Source organism: Misgurnus anguillicaudatus, unplaced genomic scaffold, assembly GCF_027580225.2.
Source record: "Misgurnus anguillicaudatus unplaced genomic scaffold, ASM2758022v2 HiC_scaffold_31, whole genome shotgun sequence".
Classification (NCBI taxonomy): domain Eukaryota; kingdom Metazoa; phylum Chordata; class Actinopteri; order Cypriniformes; family Cobitidae; genus Misgurnus; species Misgurnus anguillicaudatus.
Genome location: NW_027395281.1, coordinates 3,358,811 through 3,379,922, shown reverse-complemented (window position 1 = coordinate 3,379,922; position 21,112 = coordinate 3,358,811). Strand labels below are relative to the sequence as shown.

The 21,112-nt window shown below is 38.2% G+C and overlaps 3 protein-coding genes across 33 annotated transcripts in view; 1 reads left to right on the top strand and 2 right to left on the bottom strand.

Moving 5' to 3' along the window:
• Positions 1–420: 420 nt before the first annotated feature.
• LOC129453021 (uncharacterized) overlaps positions 421–21,112 on the bottom strand; it is a 234,820-nt gene continuing 214,128 nt past the window's right edge. For all 31 annotated transcript variants that reach the window (XM_073865319.1, XM_073865305.1, XM_073865313.1 and 28 more), the window contains 6 exons: positions 7,375–7,548; positions 4,015–4,188; positions 2,643–2,816; positions 2,320–2,469; positions 1,903–2,012; positions 421–1,709 (listed from right to left, as the gene is read on the bottom strand). In XM_073865319.1, coding sequence (XP_073721420.1) covers positions 1,630–1,709; positions 1,903–2,012; positions 2,320–2,469; positions 2,643–2,816; positions 4,015–4,188; positions 7,375–7,548 — 862 coding nt within the window. In that variant the 3' untranslated portion in view covers positions 421–1,629. The remainder of the gene's footprint in view (positions 1,710–1,902; positions 2,013–2,319; positions 2,470–2,642; positions 2,817–4,014; positions 4,189–7,374; positions 7,549–21,112) is intronic.
• LOC141362978 (uncharacterized) lies at positions 12,498–16,540 on the top strand. The gene is made up of 6 exons (XM_073865369.1): positions 12,498–13,320; positions 13,476–13,662; positions 14,787–14,908; positions 15,083–15,311; positions 15,496–15,642; positions 16,123–16,540. Exons 1-6 carry the CDS (start codon positions 12,679–12,681, stop codon positions 16,377–16,379), a joined length of 1,584 nt encoding a protein of 527 aa, XP_073721470.1. The 5' UTR covers positions 12,498–12,678; the 3' UTR covers positions 16,380–16,540.
• Positions 16,911–18,071, bottom strand: LOC141362980 (uncharacterized). The gene is made up of 2 exons (XM_073865374.1): positions 17,382–18,071; positions 16,911–17,163 (listed from the first exon to the last, which is right to left on the bottom strand). The coding sequence occupies exons 1-2, from the start codon at positions 17,826–17,828 to the stop codon at positions 16,981–16,983; spliced, it is 630 nt and encodes a 209-aa protein (XP_073721475.1). The 5' UTR covers positions 17,829–18,071; the 3' UTR covers positions 16,911–16,980.

Sequence of the window (21,112 nt, the reverse complement as noted above, 5' to 3'; positions counted from 1 at the left end):
TGGTCCAGGACTGCAAGTAACCAAAGGGAGGACGACTAGTCGACTGCTACGGACCACTTTTCCGCATTGGAGGGAGCCACAGACCCCTGTATCCTGCAAGTTTGTACGAAGAACGACACGAGAGAGCGGCAACAGCTCACAAGGTATTGGAGGACGACTCCAGTATTCTGGGTTTGGTTTGGACACACGCACACGACATCTTTAATGTGGGTAATCGACACGACGCTTGCAGCTTAATAACTGTAATTACAACACCAGCTTTGAGACCTCACATTAATTTAGAAACTAAGATAATTTCATTCAAACAAGAAAGCAGGATAGCTTGGCACAACTGCACCGTGTGGTCCTACCAAACCCGAACCTACAAAGGAAATTAATCAACAAGGGCTCACAACCCCAACTCTAACTGTGCTCAGGGCTCACGACCCCAACTCTAACTGTGCTCAATCCGGAATCATCAAGGGCTCACGACCCCAACTCTAACTGTGCTCAATTTCTTCAAGAAAACTAACTATTTTTCTTCTTTCAAAAATGAGGTTCATGATCATATTATGTGTGTGCATTTTTGCTTTTACAACTGCACAGAACTCTATGTACACTATGGTTAAGGGTAATAACTAGAGCTACGTAACGATGACAGTAAATGAAGTTATGAATAAATCATAAAAAGGGAGGAGTGTAGTGGAGGACTTTTATTATGCTTTTATTTTCATATTATTCATCCTATTTTTCATTTTTTAATTACAATCATAAGCTCATAAATTGTGATTCATATGAAGATCATGTTTTTCTGCTAACGTACAGAATTATGCTCTTTCTGTCTTTTGAGCAAAGTACAATGTCCAAGGACTTAAACATCATGTACTGAGAACAAGACATACGTTTTATGATTTCACTAGATTTGTGTTTAACTGTTTATGTTCTTAATCACTGACAGCTGAAGGCTATCTTCTAAATGACGTAGAAACGGATGATTGTACGTATTTCAGCATCTTACTATAAATGTGTGTTCAACCTTGTGATCGGGGCTCTTGGGTTTAGACTTCTAGCACCAGGGAGTGAGAGCCTATTCTGCAGAATATATAAAATTCAGACAAAGAAAATTCTGTCGACAGTGTGTCTGTGTGATCCTTGACTTTGACTCTTAGTGAGTATTATTTGATGCGGCTAAAATTCCACGACAGTTGAACTAGCAACATATAACATTACAAACTCTACTAGTACATTTTTATCAACACACAGCAAAAAGTGCACTAAAACACACAGACTGTGTATATATCAAATTTAATATAAAAACGTAAAAATAATTAACAGCATGTTACAGGCAACTTAAATACTCCAGTCCTAGTAATGATTTTTTAAACCTCAGTAATATTTATGTGAATGAACTCAACATCGATGTCTGTAAGTATTCAGTGCATGGTTTGTTTCAGCTTTAATGACACAGCAGTAACTCTCTACCTGTTAAATATTCAAGTAATCTAGAGGATCTCAGAATGTTGATGAAGATAATTTAACTATTTACACAGACTCAGTGTCACAAATCTTTATACTGTAGGTTTAATTATTAGCAACTTTAGCAATATGAATGTTCTTTAAATTTTTATAACGTTTTACATTATATATGCATTATACTGGAGTCTCCATATTTTTGTCTACACGTGATTCATCTGTGCTCTGATCAGCTTCTGCTTCATCGTTTGATGTTACTGTAAAGTACAAAATAAGAAAAACAAAATTAATCTGAATCCCATACCAATTTAATTCAATCTTCAATATCAGCCATGTATACACGTGTGTTCCTATTAATGCTTTATATTTGAATAATAAGAAATTCTAGTAACATTTTATTTATTTTTCTGTATTCAAGGGTGTCTTGAATACAAACGCTCAATGACCTACAGTTATTTTGAGATGAAGTGTCCTCCTCTTCTTCATCTGATGATGACTGTTCACCCCAGTTCAACAGAGGCATTTTGAAATTCAATGATAACCAAGCTTTACTTTCTAGACTGTAAGGTTAAACAGAAACAAAATAAAACATTACAGCAATAGAAATAAACATGAGGGTTGATTTACATATTGATCAATCAAAAGTATAACAGTAAAAAATATACAGTAGTGTGTGTTAATTAATATAAGTAAATTATAAGCTGCTATTTTTCCATAAAGACTGCACTACATCTTGCTTCATATGAAACCTTAAATTAGATAACCGTTTTACCCAATATTAACTTTTTGTTTAAGTTTTTGATGATTTAGGTAAATTACGCCTTATAATAATAATAATAATAATAATAATAATAAACCTTTACTCACATGAGTTCACAGTTTAAGCTCTTTAGTACTTCACGAAGCTGATTCAATGATGCGTCTTTTATTTTATTGTTATCCAGATCAAGAAACTTCAAAGTTGTTGTATCAGCCTTAACTAATGAAGCAACATCTGTGATTTTACACTTATTTAGGCTGGAAAGACACAAACAGAGATTTTTTTACTTTCATTAGACCATAAACTATAGAATGATACACAAATATACATGTGAATTCAGCTTTAATCTGAAGAAGCATACAGTGAATTCACTTTCAAAAACAAATCTTCTATTACACATCTGTCAATCAAAGGTTTTTGTTTTACTTACCTCAGTTTCTTCAGTTTGCAGTCTGAATGTTTCAGTAGATTACATAAAAGGTTCAGTCCTGAGTCCTTGATTTTATTCCCACTGAGGTTCAGCTCTCTCAGGTGTGAAGGGTTTGAAGACAAAGCTGAAATCAGTTTATAACGCCTTGTGCTTTTAATACTGCATTTACACAACCTGCAGAGAGAGAGAGAGAGAGAATAAAACTAGTCATGTAGTTATGTCATGTAGTTAACTCTTTACCCTCTGCATATTAAACTTATGTCAGTGTGGATGCACTGGCGCACAGCTGGCTCCGGGGTCTGCGCAAATATGTGTTTCCCCAGTGAGCCTTCTCACACAGACACTTTGCAAAATCAGGGAGGATGAGGACAGCGTGCTTCTAGTTGCACCATATTTGACTTGTTTGTCGACTGGTGTTCTTCTCAATGAGAAAACCCCAGAGAATGCTCTATCAGTGTTATGCTTTCATATCTTCAGCATTGGTTAGAGAGGAGGCGGTCCCCCTCCACCATCAAAGTAGACTGCAATATCTGCATACCACGGTCCGATAAACGGTAGGTCAGTGGGTCAGCACGACCTGTTCATTAGGTTTTTAAGAGGTGCGCAATGGCTAAATCCCGCGGGCCCTCCATCTATTCCTCCTTGGGACCTGTCCATGGTGCTGAAAGCCTTACAGGATGTTCCCTTCAAGCCTCTGCAGTCTGTGTTTCTATTAGTATTAAGTTTCTTACTATGAAAACTGTAACACTCCTCGCATTGGCCTCCGTTAAGAGGGTAGGGGACCTCCACGCATTTTCGGTCGACGATTCGTGCCTTCAGTTGGGGCCTGCTGTATCCAGTGTAACACTGAGACACAGGCACGGCTACATGCCCAAGGTTCCCACCACTCCTTTCAAAGATCAGGTGGTGAACTTGCAAATAATATAGCTGACTTGGTAATGCACCTGCTCTGCATGAAATACCCTGCGCCAGCAGATGCAAATACCTGCATGCCAAGTTCATTGGCGTTTTAATAGTTTCTAAAAGTAGATTGGTCTCTGTGAAGCGGTTTCCAATTTGTAGGTCACAACATGACATCTCTGTTACCTTCCTTCAGGGAATGAGGGTTACATATGTAACCAAGACTTTTTTCCATCTAATACTTTTTTAATTTTGTCAAGTAACTAATTAGATTCTAAGTTTTACTTGAGTACAGATTTTGGGTACTCTACCCAGCTCTGGTATTGATGTTTGAATGATATCTTACTGGTAAAAAGGTGTGTGAACAGCACTTTTTTGTATTTACTTGTAAAGTCAGTCTGGTAAATTCTTACCAAAATTACTGTGTGAAAGAGATCAATAACTTATGTGTAGCATAGTGTATGTTACTAACTCTAGTGTTTCCAGTTTAAGCTGTGAATTTCTCAGTAGATCACAGAGAGGATCAATTCCTGAATTGCCCAGTTTATTTCCACTCAGATCCAGATGTCTCAGGTGTGATGGATTTGAATTTAGAGCTGAAGCCAGAACAGAAAAACCTTCATTTTTGAAATCACACGATCTTAACCTGCATTTAGAGAAAGAGAGAGAGAGAGAGAGAGAATGTTAAAAGAAAATGATACAAAAAGCTGCATCATAAATTAGAAAACCTTTAACAAAATACATTAAAACCCATTTTATCCACCATGAGCCACCACCAGAGCTAATCCTAGACTTCTGGGGGCCCTGGTTAAATATAGTTACATTTATTTGCTGTAAATTATCATTTTGTTCAGGTGATCAGTGTTTATTTCTATGAACCCGGTTCAACACATTTTATTGTATTTCTCTCCACAGCACTGACAATGTCAAAAATACAGTTTTCTGTGGAAAATCTAATTTATTTAATGACTGACTCATAGTAACACCATAGGTGTAGCTTGACATTTGAGCTTGGGAGGCAAACTGGTCTATCATAGAATCTATCCCGGAACATGTGCTATGATTTTACATCGAACTAGATAATTCAAATTAATAACATTTTCGTTGACTACATTAAAATTAAAGCCTGAATGTTAGATAAAAATTAAACATGATAGTGGTTTACAAAGTTTTTTGTAACTGTAACAATGAGGACCATTTTTATTAATAATATTAATAATATAATCAGTGAAATAACTCTCACTGTATCTGTTTTTATTATAAACAGCTATCAAATATTGAGGTATCTTAAAGGAACAGTATGTAAGAAATGTATATCAAGTAATCATAAAATGGCTCTTATATGTCACTAGACATTAGGAAATCATTTTCATTTCAAATACTTATATCACTGACAACAGTGGTCTGGCCAGGATATTGTCATTTAAAAAGTTGCAGCCCTCAACTGATGTTTATGTTGTCATTTTGTGTATTGGCCACAAGTTTTGTGATTGCAATACCGCTTTTGGCCACAATCCTACACACTGTTCCTTTAAATCACAATGAATTACAGTTTGACAGTAAATATAAACAATTTTATTAAAGTTAAGAGGCTTAATACCCTAAATTGCAAGAAAAAAATCCCACGGTTAGTTAATTTTCTTTGATTCTAAAACACAACACTCAGAGTGGCACCCTCTTTATCTACTTTTAAGTTTTTTAAAAAAACCAATTTGTTTGAGCTGGCATATTTTATTTGTATTATCCTGCAGTTGGTTTTAAGTCGGCTGTAATTCCTTTTGTTTTAAATGTTTTTGTTTGTACTTTATATTCTATGGGCCCTATCTTGCACCCAGCGCAATTGACTTTGTCAGTGACGCATGTATCATTTCGTATTTTGCACCGGCGCACAGCGGGTTTTTCCCTCCACAGACGCACGTCGGCAAACTAGGGAATGAACTTGCGCTCCCTGGGCGGTTCAGCGCAAAAAAGTAGGCGTGCTCCGGCGCAAACCATCTCTTATGCTATTTTGCAGTTTCAAAAAACAATTGCGCCACTGACAAAAAAAAACTAGTCTAAAGTCAGTGGCACGTTGCGCGTGGTTCATTATGCTATTTTAAGGGCACATGCTTGACTATAATGTATAGCGTGCACAACGCGCATTGCTTATCTAATCTACACAGATGCAACAGTTATTTTTGCAAATCATAATTTGTTTCCTTAAAAAATATAAGATAAGGGAAATCATTAAATCATAAATTGTTACAATAAAAAATATTAATACATGAGATAAGGGAAATCATTGTGGTGAGCATTGTGGTGATAGTTTTTATTTATTTTGTGTGGCAGCGTTAAACAATTATCATGCAAATAACGATTAAAATATTTTCATAAGTTTGTTGTGTGGCTGTATTAAGTTTATTTTATCTAAATAATAATTAAAATGTTTTCATAAGAAACCTTCATGTATGTGAACTTGATTTGTAAGTGTACTTTGGGGTTGGACCTTGCTTGCGTTTCTTGTGTCCGATTTCAAAGCCCCCAAACCCTTTCAGTGGTGAAGGTGGACGCAGCAATGTCCTCCTGTGTGCCCGGCGTGCCCGTTTTATGCTGGCAAGCTTGGGATCCGCCCGTCTCCTGACATCATTGTAGTGCCTGGCGCAGCTGATGAGACAAGTGCGGCTATTTCCTCTCACGCCTGTTTAACTGACGCTGATTTGGGCGGGTTTCTCCCATCCCCATACAAAACAACTTCTCAGTCTTTGACTGCTCTTACAAGAACGTGGGTCTCCTCGGCTGTGAACCGCTCCTGGCGTGCGCCTGTCAAACCGTCATAATAATAGCAACCCGCCATGGAACTTGCGCCCTTGCGTTTAAAGGGAATGTTGGATAGCGTTCTGATTGGTTTATTTGACGTTACGCCCAAACCACACCTATGAATAATGAACCTACTTCAGACCAACCCCTTATTGATTTGCGCCCGGCGCAAGAGTTATTTCTCCCGCCGGGAAAATAGCAACAGCGCCCAAGATCCACCCACAAAGTCACTTGCGCTTTGCGCTTCGAACTTGCATTTCAGATCGTTAAAATAGGGCCCTATATGTCTATGGTTCTAATGTATTTGATTTTTACTCTTGCTTTATTTTCTATGCTATATTCTTAATGTACGGCACTTTGGTCAGTCTTGTGGCTGTTTTAAATGTGCTTCATAAATAAATTAACTTGAACTTAATTCAAAATGCAAGTATAGGCTATTGGGATTCTATCTTAGTTCTAAAATGTTTTTTCTAAAAATACTTTTTACTACTTTGTTCGCATATTTAATGTAGGCTACAGTTTCCTGTTGCAGATTCAATACCCGTATCTGCAGTGTATCAGATTAAGAGACAGATTTTGATGAATAAGCAATTGTTTGGAGATTGTTTTTGGATGTTTCTCAGTGGTAAGTTTGTGTTTTTTTCAGCATGGAGCTGCAAAACGTAACTGTAACGTCAATAGTAGAGCCAATACTTCAGCCTAAACGTTAGCATATAGCATTAACTAGCATAAAGCGCTAACTCAACAGTCTCAACTTTGTTTTTAGCATTGTAACAACATTGTAATTAATTTACTGTGTAATTTAATATTGGGCTGTACATCTCGACTGTAACGTCACAGTTGGTGTTATGTTAAGATTGGCCTGTTTTCCAGCGGTCTTTTGAGGTTTACATAAGAAGGAGAAAACAATCATGTTTGAGGTGTCATGTCATTACCATGTACACAACTCTTATTATTCAACAAGTCCTAGATGAATACAATTTTACATTCTATGACATTTAAATCACTTTATTGAAATACTGTATATTTGACTCACTTCAGTTTCTCCAGTTTGCAGTCTGAATGTTTCAGTAAATGACACAAGTGTTTCACTCCTGAGTCTTTAAGTTTATTTTCACTAAGGTTCAGCTCTCTCAGGTGTGAAGAGTTTGAAGACAGAGCTGACATCAGTTGAACACACTGTTTCTCTGTAATACTGCAACCACACAACCTGCACAGAGAGAGAGAGAGAGAAGGGCTTTTCACACCTGAAATTGTTAACCCTGGGTTATTCTAAACCCAGGGTTAACGGAATCCTGGGTTATTTTTTTCATGTTTCACACTGTTCAAACTTAACCAGGGGTTAAGAGATAACCCTGGGTATTCATAATTTGACGTTTCACACTGTGCATTCCTAAACCCTGGGTCAGGAGTCTCCAACCCAGATTCAACACACCTGTCTGTAATTATCAAGCCTTGATTAGCTACTTCAGCTGTGTTTAATTTGAATCATAACATTCTAACCCTGCTTCGTTTCACACTGCATGCGTTTGGCACCACAATGCAGGGTTAACACCACAAATGCGGTGCTAACCCTGCTCCAGAGCAGGGTTTCATAACCCTGGGTAAAAAGCGGTGCTAACACCGCTTTCAAATTACAGGTGTGAAACGCTCCTTAACCCAGGGTTAAAAGCGGGGTTTAGAATGAAGATAACCCAGGGTTAAGCGCAGTGTGAAAACCCCTAGAGAGAGAGAGAGAGAGAGAGAGAGAGAGAGAGAGAAAGGAAAATAAAATCAAGTCTGGGGCAAAAATTGACTCTAAAGAAACATTCTGACATTGATTTAACACAATGCATATGGACTAAGATGATGCTTTGAATAATCAGGATAAGCAAATAAACTAAATCACAAAATGAACTTTTATATCCAGTTTTAAATCTTCTGAAGGAATTAACTGACTGCATATATTCACAGATATATATTCACAAAAAATATAAGTGTTTATTTGTGATGTCATGGATGTTTTTATTTAATGCAAGTGACTTACACTGATACAGTAGCTAACTCTGTAGCTATAGAAAAAACTTTAAATTTAAAAAAACTAGATTTGCATTTTTAGCAAGTTATAACTCACCTCAGACTTATCTTATAATCCTGGGTCTCTTTTTACTTTATTTTACGTTTTTATAAACACAAATTATTATTGGCCATTCAGGGGCCTGATCTATAAAACTGTGTGTAGGTTTCTTATTAAAAGTCTACGTACACACGAAAGCCAAAAATGGCATACGCCAAACAATATTCAAATTTATAAAACCATGCGTACGCACATCAACAAGCAATATTCCTTTTATAAATCACAGATCATCTGAAAGTGTGTGTACGTGAATCTGCCTCATATCCCGCCCTGTATATGCCCATTTTTAACCATAAATAATTGATGCAAATCACCTCCTGAATGCTGATCCTTATATTAATGAGACTGGCCAAATCCAATTGTTAGTTCGTAAGCTAAATGCGTCCAGCCAATAAACGCAAGCCATTGTCGTAATCCAGCATTACACATGGGGATCACCGCAGCATTTATATATTTTTACAACAATTATATCGTACACCTTGCCAAAATCACAGCATAAATGATTTAAATTTAAAACATAAATAGTCATTTTCTTTTACCCAACAGACTTGCGTTAACTTGTACACGTGTGAGTAAATATTTATTTTAGTGTAATAGGCGAACACATGTTTTATTTAGGACTATTATAATGATAACATGGAGAGAAATGATTATGGGAGCTTGGCTGTATTTCCACACTTTGACATTTGATGATAAAAATGCACAGTAATTGCACAGTGTTCTGCAGTTATCTAATGGATGTGTATTTGATGCTATCCATCTGTCGGTCCATATCGCGCTCCTGTAGTGGAGAATGTGACCATGAGAAAGCGCTGATTAAATATTTCAAATGATTTTTGATTTAAGATTGAATTTTACAAGATATGAAACAATTATCACCCAGTACAAGCACAAATAACACTGCTGAATTTCATTGTATTGATTACGTGGATCTAATGTGATCGTATGATATAGAGTGAAATTAAATGTGTTTTTGTTATCAATACTTATAATCGTTCTTGTCATATTTACTTTTTTCAATTTGATTTCAGTTCACTTTTTGCCATCCGTGTCGCCAATTCCCATTAATTGTCTCCTGAATGTGCGTACACATGGGTCAGAGTTTGCTTACAGGTGCGCACATTCTGCCATTAAGTTTTCAGCCATGTTTTGTGCGTACGCACGTTCTATAAACGAGGCCCCAGGTCTCTAGACTCATTCTGTTCCAACGAAACTTTCTCAGTTGGTCACAAAGACTTACAATTTAGTCACACCTTTTTAATATTAATCATAATGACCTTGCATATTATACAAAACATTTTAATCTGGTCATTTTCTGTATAAATGCACTCCAGATGTGTTTGACCGCCTGCATCATGCGTCTTTTCCAGCGTCTTGCACATTAAAGAATTTAACTTTTATGTGCAGCTCATCAATGTCCTTTTACAGCAGTGGACCACTCAGAAGTCCCTGAAAGCAGGGCAAGCACTGTAAGCTTTTATTTACAGTAACAAACTGACATGGCAGTATATTTTATTCCAATGAACATAAAGTTGCATTTATGCATTTCCTTTACTATAATATTTGATTCCTGTTCTTTGTTTTCTTTTGTTTGTTCTAAACGTTGTTTGCATGGATCCGACTACTATCTATCTTAAATTTGTAAATGTTTGTTAAATGACACAAATCAGTGCTGCCCTGGCAACTTGGTAATAATTAAATAATTTGTACTGCATGTGTGAAACGTGTCCATCTGTGCGTATCTGCAGTTCAATATACTGAAAGCTGTACGTACATGTGCGTGCATGAGACAGACAAAATAAAGAAAGTATAGACAGCTTCATCGGACCCACGTGCGGTGACGGGATTACATGTGGAGCGGAACTTAACTTCCGGTCTCTGTTTGTTTAATGGTCTGGCTAGTGTCTAAACTGAACTAAAACAAGTCATTGACTTGAACCATCGACTTGTTTTCCGAAAGACGAGGGGAGACGGAGAGCATGGATTACTGCTCTTTGAGGTGAGTTTTGTCAGCCGATCTGTAGTTAATATCGTATAGATTATAACGTACACATTTTACACTGTGTAAGAGCTGTAAGGTGGTGCCAAACCCTGACAGAAGGTATTTCCTGAAGCCAGCAGCAAATGGCTGAATCCACAGGAAACCGCTTCCTAATTCCTGTTGAATTATCATCTGAAACCTTCCTCAAAGAATTCACATCTACCCCCCAAGACAGTTACCCCATGGTGTGGGACAGAGTCACACCCGACCACACTTTCTTGTCCCCCTCTCCTCATGTTCTAAAAGCAATACATTCTACATGTACAAAGAATGTGAAATATGACACATGGTGTTATATGAAGTGTTTTAATGCAAGTGGTACATTTGGGTTTATTAATATGAAACTTAACCTAATGTTGGGAGACAACTCCTAACTTAGACATGTTGACCAATCACCCACTGTATGTATATTAGGCTACACCCCTGATTTTTACAACAACCAATCAGTACCAAACTCCTATATGCTTTGTTCTCTGGTTATTTAAAGGGGAATTGAAGACTAGACAGTCCAGCCTGTTATAATGGGTAATTTATTTCTATTTTGTATTTTACTTGAGAAAAAAATCGAAAATTTGCACGATTTTGATAAATTAGATTGATAGTGTGTTGAAGCGGAATTTTCTTAACGTCTTTTATTGACTCATTTAACCAGAATGCACTGCGCGAAACGGAGTAATTAGCTCCACCCACTAACCGTTGAAGACGCAGCCTTCAGCTTCTTTTGCGCTTTCTACATCGCTAAAATATGACTAGAACCTGCGCATTATGTGGCTGTAAGGACAACAAATCCAGGCCACCGGGAGTTAGTTTTTATAGTTTACCTCAACGCAACCCTCAACTCTGCGCCCAGTGGTTAACTGCAATAAATCTTCCACTTGACACGCCCCCAACACGTTACTCAAAAATTAGAATATGTAGCCAGCACTTTTGTCAGGAGGACTTCGACTACTGTTTTTCAGCTAAGTTTTTGGGAAATGCAGTGTCACATGCAAAAAAATTGAAGCCAGGTGCGTTACCAAGGAACACTACAGTTAGCAGCTCAACCCTGACTGAGTCTCCATCCTTCGACACTGACGTGGAAAGTCTACGCGATGAGCCAACCACCTCCACGCCTCAGAAAGCCCCGCGTACTCAGGTAATGTAAAATGGTCAAAATATCTTAAACATAATTTGGCTTAGTTGTTGTTTGTTTTGTGTAATTACGGTAAACATACTACGTAGAGTAGAGAGGTACAGAGAGCATATTACTGAGAACAGTGTTTCACCAAACATTCGCCACAGATTCAACACCGGTCACCACATATTTTTTATTTTTTTAACGCCATTTAAAACACGTAGCGTATTCGTTCAGCTGCATTTACTTTCCCTGCTCTCCTGTCTCTCTGTCACTCACGCGTTTCACACACACACACACACACACACACACACACACACACACACACACACACACACACGTCACTCACGCGTTTCTTTCTCTCTCTCTCTCACACACACACACACACACACACACACACACACACACATGTCACTCACGCGTTTCTTACACACACACACACACACACACACAAACACACACACACACACACACGTCACTCACGCGTTTCTTACACACACACACACACACACACACACACACACACACACACACACACACACACACACACACACACACACACAACACAAACACACACACACACACACACGTCACTCACGCGTTTCTTACACACACACACACGTTCTCTTGGTGTAAGTCTATGTGTGAGCTCTCTCCCTAGTCGTAACCCTGTGTTACTCTTACATATCTGATTTTTCACTGAATTATCTGCACTTGACATGATATACAATAAAACTATCACTTGTATTTAAAATCAAAACAGCGCTCATAACGCAACAATACATTGATGAGAAAAGCCACCGCAGTAAATGCTGATCACCTCATATATCATATATGTGTGTGTGTGTGTGTGTGTGTGTGTGTGTGTGTGCATGTAATAAATTGACAATGATTTAAATTCATTACCTTCTTTTAGATAAAAATTAAAAGATGTTTACACAGGCTATATCATGTATTATCTGTTTATCACTATATTATCTGTTTGGTATGGAGTGTTTACTGTGTTGTCTTTCTGCAGCAGAGAAACACAGGACCTTCAAGAAACCCAGCAGTGCTACTTTCAGAAGATATGAATATCAGCTTTTCCAGTATTGAGACTTTGGAAGCCACTCAAACCACCTACAAACCAGACACAGACTGTACCTCTTCCGCCAGCAGTGTCACAGACGTGGGGACTGCACAGATAAGCTGGCAGGAGAAAAAAGTTGTAGTGTCAGAGTCCAAGGTACTAGAACTGTTCAGATTCTGCCAAACATGTGCCACCATCATTGAAAAAAGAGAAGTGTCCTATCTTGGGTCCCAGATGAGGGTTAAGTGGGAGTGTGCAGAAGGTCACAGTGGAACTTGGACGTCATGTCCCTCTGAACGTGGAATGCCACAGTCTAACCTCCTTCTTGCTGCTGCCATACTATTTACTGGAAGCACATTCACCAAGTTGGAAGAGTGGGCCAAACTCATTAATCTACAGATCTTTAGCAGCAGCACATTCTACGACATACAAAACTCTTACTTGCATCCAGTCATTCAAGCTGAATTTGAGCTACAGAAAACCATCGTATTGGCGAAGTTGTTCATGGAGCAGCAAGATGGAAAAATGACACACCTTTCTTCTGATGGCCGGTCAGACAGCCCTGGGTTCAACGCAAAATACACATCTTACACTTTCATGGCTGACCCCGGCAGGGAAATTATCCATTCAGAGTTGGTCCAGGTACGTTACATGAATCAAAATTCAATCAATAATAATAATCTTATAATTATTATTTTTATTTTTATTATTACTATAATTTTAAGAAGAAGAATAATATATTTTATTTGTATGTGCTCAAACTTTGTCACTTCTATCCCTTATTATGCCCTTTTTAGGTGACCGAGACCACAAGCTCAGGGGCTATGGAGACTGTTGCGCTCAGGCGTGGATTGGACCATCTACTTGACAACGGCCTACATGTGGAGGTCTTGGCAACTGATCGTTCCACGAGTGTCAAGAAAATAATGCGCGAGGAATATGAAGAGATCGATCATCAATTTGATATTTGGCACACTGCTAAGAGTGAGTACAATCTGCCACTATAAGTTAAAAGCTTGTTATGGGTATGTCGGTATAGCTGTTAACTAGGGATGCACAGATATGGAAATTTTGGCCGATACCGATTTATATTTGGGGGCCGATAACCGATATCTATAGGCCAATAAATATTCATATTATTTTCACAATGAAAAACTCGCAGACCACGGACATCTTGTCTTTGCGCTAGACTAGCATACTCTTCTTAAGCCCACAACACATCATCTTCATGCTATGTCACAGAAAGCACCAATCAAAACTCCACATGGCCAGCAATGAGCAAGTGAAGTGGTTCAACAAACCAAAATAATCCATAATTTATCGGCTTTCATTTATCGGCCTAATTTTGCTATCAGACCAATAACCGATAATATTAAAAATAAGCAGTTATCGGCCGATAACGATATGTCGCCCGATTTATCGTGCATCCCTACTGTTAACCACACTCCTGAATAAAATCCTGACATTAGATGTACAGTACACAACAATTTAATCACAGACTGTAGGCGAGTACTTTCACTACCAGCATGAGCGCATAGTGTGAAATAGGGCTGCAAGATAATTCACATGCGATTGTCACGTGCATCTCCTCAGTAAAGCTGGTTCCTTGATTAGTAGTAAATCGCCATCAGCTGCTTTCAGATGGAGCGGCATTTACTGCACAGAGCCGTAGTTTACTGACAAGCAGGGACATATCGCATTCATAATTGTGGATGAATTGCCTGTCATTATGAACGCAACATTTCCCCGCTTGTCAGTGAACTACTGCTCTGTGTAGTAAAATGCCGCTCCATCTGAAAGCAGCTGATGGCGATTAACTACTAACCAAGGAACCGGCTTTACTGACGAGATGCAGACAATCCCGTGCAATTTATCTCGCAGCCCTAGCGTCAAACAATGTGTCAGAGTAGACATGTACACAAAGGCACTTGTCACTTAGCATCAGGTTAATGCGATTTTTATGCGTTATTGAACTCATAGCCCTTTCATGAGTTCAATAAGTGACAAGATTGTTTGACATTATGCACTTACCCTGGTAGCGAAAGTACCCAGATGTTGGTTGCAAGTGGTCATGTTTTTACTCGTAACATTGTCTTATATTTACCCAGATATCCAAAGCAAATTGATAGCCAAGTCCAAGAAGAGGGCATGTGCCGCGTTGAAACCTTGGATCCGCTCAGTCCGGAACCATTTCTGGTACTCTACTGCCAAGGCAGGAGGAAATGTCAAGGTATGTAGACCACGTTATGGTCTTCTGTACTCTTTATTTCACTCCTCAACTGTCTCACTCTGGAAATGTCAGTCTGAGTAGCTTATATCAGTAGTCCCTTCTCATTGGCAAGGCTAAAGTGTATGTAGTGTTTGGACACGTCCTTGAATATTTTTTTATATTTATTCTTATAAGACACTGAAGTCGACGTGGAATTCAATTCTGCACCACATAATTGATGAACATACATGGACTGAAGGAGGAACTGAGCATAGCTGTCATCACCCACCTCTCACTGATGAAGACCGGGAGAAAAAAATGTGGCTGTGTAAGGATAGTGAAGCATATCAGGAGCTGTCTAGAATAGTCCTCAACACAACACTCCAGAAGGATCTAGAAAACATGGTCCGTTTCAAACACACAGGTCAGTGGTGTTGTCTGCCAAATTTTGTCACAGCTGTTCAATAGTGTAGCTTCCTCCCTCACTTGTCTAAGGGGTGTAACCAGCCCTTATAAACATTGTTGTAGCAAGCTTTGCTATTTTAAGGCTTTTATTTGTTAACAATAAAGGTTATCTAATATATATTACATCTCTGCTGAACAAGCAGGTGCCTTGGAAGTATTCCACAGTTCCCTCTTAAAATATGCTCCAAAGAGACAGTGCTTTTCCTACCAGAGTATGAAGCAGAGAACAAACTTGGCCATCATGCATCACAATGAGAACCTGACTCAGAAACCAAAGCTGGATTCAGAAGGTCAGTGTTAAAATTGCATTTGTGTGTGTGAAAAATATACACTGCCTGTCAAAAGTTTGGGGTCACTCACTCGTTCTTTATTGATATTTTTTTCCATATTGCAGAATAATAATGAACTCGTCCAAACTACGTCATAACACAAATGTGAGAATTATGTTAAAATCAAAAGCATCCAAAATAAATTAAAACTGTTCTTATTGGCTGCTTTTTCTTCAATTTTCAGTGTAAGTCATCTATTTAAAAAAAAAAAAAATTTTAAATACAATTTAAGTTCTCCAATAACAGAAATGAATCTGTTTGGCACAGGTATATTTCTGTCTACAAAAGTAATCTCAAGCTTTTAACCATACACATTCAGATTACGGGTAAATGATTTTTAAGATCATAGTTAACATTTTAGGCAAGTGACACTAAACTTTTGAACAGTAGTGTATATTAAACAGACTATAATTGCTCTCATAATACTTTCATGTCTTACAGGAAAACCTGTGATCATTCAAGAATGGAGCAAGCGTTCAAAAGAATGGTTCACAAGAAAGAGGTATCAGCAAACCACAGTCAACTTCAGAACCAGATTGATGCAGTTGGTGTTGGAGAGGCGGAATGATCCTACTGTCATCTTCAGGGACACATCTTCAACTCTTCTTACACCTGACCTGCCTGCTAACATAGGAACAGTCCCCAAACCATCCAAAGATGATGCAGGCCGTAAACACAAGAGTCGTTTTGCTAAATGATTAACTCATTAACCACCAGTGTCTATTTATAATACAAGCCTCTTGTAAAAATGAGTTGCAATTTGTGTGATTATCTCATTACTGTTTGCTAATGCATCAGTTCATTCATCAGTTTTTTATATAAGCTCTGTATGTGTGGCCATTTAATAAATATTTATTGAACCGGCAATATGTTTCACATATGTTTACAGAAGTGAATATAGCTTAGGTTTACAGTCATGTGTATTTACATGAGTAAAATGGCTTTGGCTTACAGTCATTTGTCCTAGATATAAACATGTGTCCACATTTTCTTATAATTGTATGTAGCGCAAATCCAAAGGTGAATGTGAATTCCTTCAAATTAGAGCTGTGTTGTCAAAAACAAAGGTTTTCACATGTGGGCTAACCTAAAGTTTGTTATGCAGAATGTGTCTTAGTTACTTTTGGGGCTAAAATGACCAGAGATATATAATTAGTGCATTTGCTGACCGATCTCCTGATTATGAAATAACTTTTCAGGTAAGTGTATTAAAGAAAATAAACACAGGGTCCAAAAACAAAATACATTTTTATTAACAGCACCCAAAAAATATTTACATTTGTTGAGCAGTAACTTAGTCTACTCGATTCCTTCTGCTGCCTCTCTCACTTCGAGGAAACCAGTGTATTGGCCGTCAGGGGACGGATACCGTTGCCTTACAGCATCCACGACGCAGGCGGGGAGAACTGCTCGGTTGTGTCTCCCCAAACGCTCGCCTCTTAGCACCCATTCCAGAATTATTCGATAGCCAACCAAACGCAACTGCATAGAAGAAAATGTCTACATTAAACTAGCTTCCTAGCACATTTCCTAGCTGAATTACATTTCATGTCAAAAATTCTGTTTCAGAACATGCATTGTATCACTAGTCTTTGCTCAGGTGGCTCAGCAAGTCGTGTGACGTTAATTGTTTTAATATGGGTTTAGCAGCTAACTACATTACCTATTAGCAATCAGCAGACGAAATATGATTGACTTACTTGTCTATTTGACAGTTGTCCTCCTGGGCCCTGTGATCTTCTCTGTTTCCTCCAATTAATTCTCTCCAAGTGGAAAAACGTTTCCAGGACCCCTCTGTCCAGATGAGCTTGAAAGCTGCTGTGTTGGTTTAGGCAGGACAGCTCGGATCCGTGTTCCATCTCCTCTGCCTCTCTCAGCAAAAACTGACCGCGGTTCCATTCCTGACAACAAAGTGACTCCACTTCTGTTCGTTGTTGTGGGCAATGTTGACAGGAGCACCACCAACTGCTGTCAGCTCGAGAACGTTCAGACGCAACGATGGCGCTACTAGCCAGAGCTGCCTGCTGTTGTTCCCTCCGTTGCCTTATTTCATCGGGAGAATATTCTGGCTCAAATAAATAGCCTTCATATTCTCCGGCATTATTCTCCTCAGCAACCAAAAAACTGCGGTCGGTATCGTCCATCATTTTTTGTGACGCTCACCTGTCAATCATTTCGCTTCAAGACCCGCCCCCATTTAGAACGTTCAGAACTTGTAGTCTTGCATTTTTCTTCCGGTGATTTGATGACGCGTCAAATCACCGTTATTGTAGCAGTTAAAAGCTTTATTTTTTTTATATGGAGTTAGTACATTTGATGGAAGCACAACCAACTATATATATGTGATGAAATATAGTGTTGGAGCATAATGTTGTTTTATGGTGGAGTTCCGCTTTAAGGAGATGTGTAGAAGACTCAGACTGGACTTTCGATATCTAGAAATGCACCCCCATGATGCTGTATCTTTCATATAGCATCATGTATTTCATTTTACTTTGAGGAATCTGTAACCAGATTTCCATCTCCTTACCAGGTATGCAATGGTTTTTCGTTTGTTTCGTATTTGATTTGGAATGAAATTGGCTTCTGAATTATATTTTACCTACCTGGCTAATAAATTGTTAAGTTTGCGTTCATTCTAATTTGCTCTGTATTATTGACTCTTCTAAGTTACTATAAAGTATTACGGTATCCTTTGTTACCACATATCTTTGATCAAGGTTAATTCATGTTAATTAAGTTCTACCTCTAACTAAGTTGTTACGCAGTCTTGTTTATATGTGGGCCATCAGGGTGATGAGTCATAACCTCTAATCCAGTGTTTCCCAACCCTGGTCCTCGGGCACCCCCTCCCAGAAAGTTTTAGATCTCTCCATATTAAGCACACCTGATTTAACTCATCAGCTTGTTAGGGACACGTCTTTACCATTTTGGAAGGAGGTTGATGAGTTGAATCAGGTGTTTTAAATAAGCAGACATCTAAAACTTTCTGGGAGGGGGTGCCCGAGGACCAGGGTTGGGAAACACTGCTCTAATCATTGCCTTTACTTTGATTAAGTTGTATATAGTAATATGATTTAACTATATTCGGCTAGACGGTGCTATGCCCGAACCTCTGGTCATTGTAGAGCTTGAATTAAGTTGTATAGCAGATTGTGTGAGGCTATATGGATACGTTTTAATGAGAGTCCGTACACATGAAGCGGTATTGTTAAAATTGCTTTAGTCATGAACCTCTAGTTATTGCATGGTAGATTAATTATTTAACTTTCACTAAGTTGTTGGGTAATCGTATTTGTATGTGGGCTATCGGAGTGATAAGTCACCGCTGGTCATTATTTCTGCTATAATTAAGTTGTATATAGTAATATGATTTAACTATATTCGGCTAGATGGTGCTAAGCCTGAACCTCTGGTCATAGTGTGAATTTTGTACTAAGTTGTATACAAACGATTGCATGAGGCTATATGTGGACTTTTAGCAAGAGATCGCGGGAGCGGCATTGTTAAATTGTGTTAGTCATAACTTCTAGTACGGTCAAATATGTGTTCGGAATCTGCATAACGGCCGATGTGGACCGATACGACATGGGTAATCGAATGAATGAGTTCAATGTAAACATGAGTAAATAGAATGATCAAATGTTTATCCACATTCCACAATTACATCAATTTTGATTCATATTACAATACGTTTTATATCTTTGGAGTCAGATTATAAAGTTGCATAACGTTAATTTGTCTTTATAAGCGCCGGAAAAGACCGAACGCGCTATAACCCTTCGTTTGGATTCCGTCGTTGGGCCAAACGGATGGATGGGGTCATATTTGTCCCCTTACACACTGTAATGTTAGTTCAGTGTAGTTTTTGATACACTTTACTTATGATTTGAACTAAGGTAATCTACTTCTTGTTAATTTTGCTTGTTATCAGAAATAAACTACTGTAAAAGGACTTTGTTGTTATTGATTCTTAGCCGAGTTTATGGGAAGTTACGTGTGATCCACGAAAACCGTTTGTTTATGTTGTTACTGCTGAAACCGTCTATACAGCATGGAGTACATGTGGCAGCCAGGCATTAAAACAACCTGGGGAACATGACGTAACTCGCTGCTGAATCACCATAGTACGATGCATAGTTAGAGAAACTAACTACCTTGTCAAGACGGTTTCCTGAAAACATAGTAACTTTGTTGCACATTCGTAGTTTGAACCATGTTGGTTTAACAACATAATTGATGATGTCACTACAGCATTATTACTAATAAATCTGTGCAAATTGATTTAATTGATAAATAATGCTGTAAATAACATAAATGGCATCAGAACACTGATTTTGTTACCGTAATTTAGTTCTTTGTTGCGAATGTCTGCATGAACGATGGTTTCAATAAACACCTGAATCGTTGAACAATGTTGAAACGATGGAACTTCTGACCATAGTTGGCTAACAAAGCTTTTTGGAAACACACTGCTGAACATTATGCACTCGCACCAATGCAACTACAAACTGTGTGCATTTATAACATCTACTGTAGAAAAGGCCTTCTTTGTAAACAAGTAACTGCTATAGTAGCAGGGGGAAGGTTATAATCAAGCTTTTAAAATGTAATATTAGTCATCACAAAATGAAAAAGGAATGTTTTTCTTTCAAATCAATTTATTCATATTCAGTTCCATCTGTTTAGGCTGTATTTCAGAAGCGGGAGGAATTATGATAATGTAGGTCATGTCCACATCAACAGGCCCAGTTAGTAAACTGTTGCCTACAATCTGTGTGTTTGTTGTACAAGTCCAAGAAAAGAGATTTGCGTTGAAGACAATAACTTGCTTCATTGTTTACTTTGGGGTTTGTATCTTTTGCATATCTTTAACATGAACTAATACACACTTACACACCAAAGGAAATGTAAAATCCTGAATTGGACCATAGTTGCTCTTTAATACCTTCGCTTTTTCTTGCGTTCCTGCACTTCTCATATGTTGCTGGTACTGTGCCTCTCAGAGTTAAAGCGTCACTGAATGGTTGATCAATAGTAATGACATCACACTACAGGGAGGGGGCACTAAGTGAATTATCAGATTTATCTAAAGTCTATAAGAAGTTTTATTTTTTTCCTAATTTGAAGGGGACCAAGGATGTGTGAGTCAGAACTTCACCAGGATAAAGTAAAAAATGTGTGTGAGCAAATCTGCAACTCAGACAGTGATATTAGTGTGACCATAAGAGGCCAGTACCAGCTGACCCAAATACCTGAGCCGGTTTAAAAAGGTAAACATCTTTTGATCTTAAACATTATGTCGGTGTATGTGCAATAGATTACAAGTGAAATAATTTACCATTAAATGTGATGATACTGTATATCCACAAACTCCTGAGCATGCACGCACGCACACACTGGTTTCCATGTTTTGTGGGGACATTTCATA

What these genes read in the sequence shown, in the direction of transcription:
- LOC141362978 (XM_073865369.1), top strand. Translation starts at nt 12,679, where the DNA reads ATGAATATCAGCTTTTCCAGTATTGAGACTTTGGAAGCCACTCAAACC. An exon ending in TATTTGGCACACTGCTAAGA is followed by an intron (nt 13,663 to 14,786) that starts GTGAGTACAATC and finishes ATATTTACCCAG; the next exon opens with ATATCCAAAGCAAATTGATA. An exon ending in ACCAAAGCTGGATTCAGAAG is followed by an intron (nt 15,643 to 16,122) that starts GTCAGTGTTAAA and finishes CATGTCTTACAG; the next exon opens with GAAAACCTGTGATCATTCAA.
- LOC141362980 (XM_073865374.1), bottom strand. Translation starts at nt 17,828, where the DNA reads ATGATGGACGATACCGACCGCAGTTTTTTGGTTGCTGAGGAGAATAAT. An exon ending in GACAACTGTCAAATAGACAA is followed by an intron (nt 17,164 to 17,381) that starts GTAAGTCAATCA and finishes TCTTCTATGCAG; the next exon opens with TTGCGTTTGGTTGGCTATCG.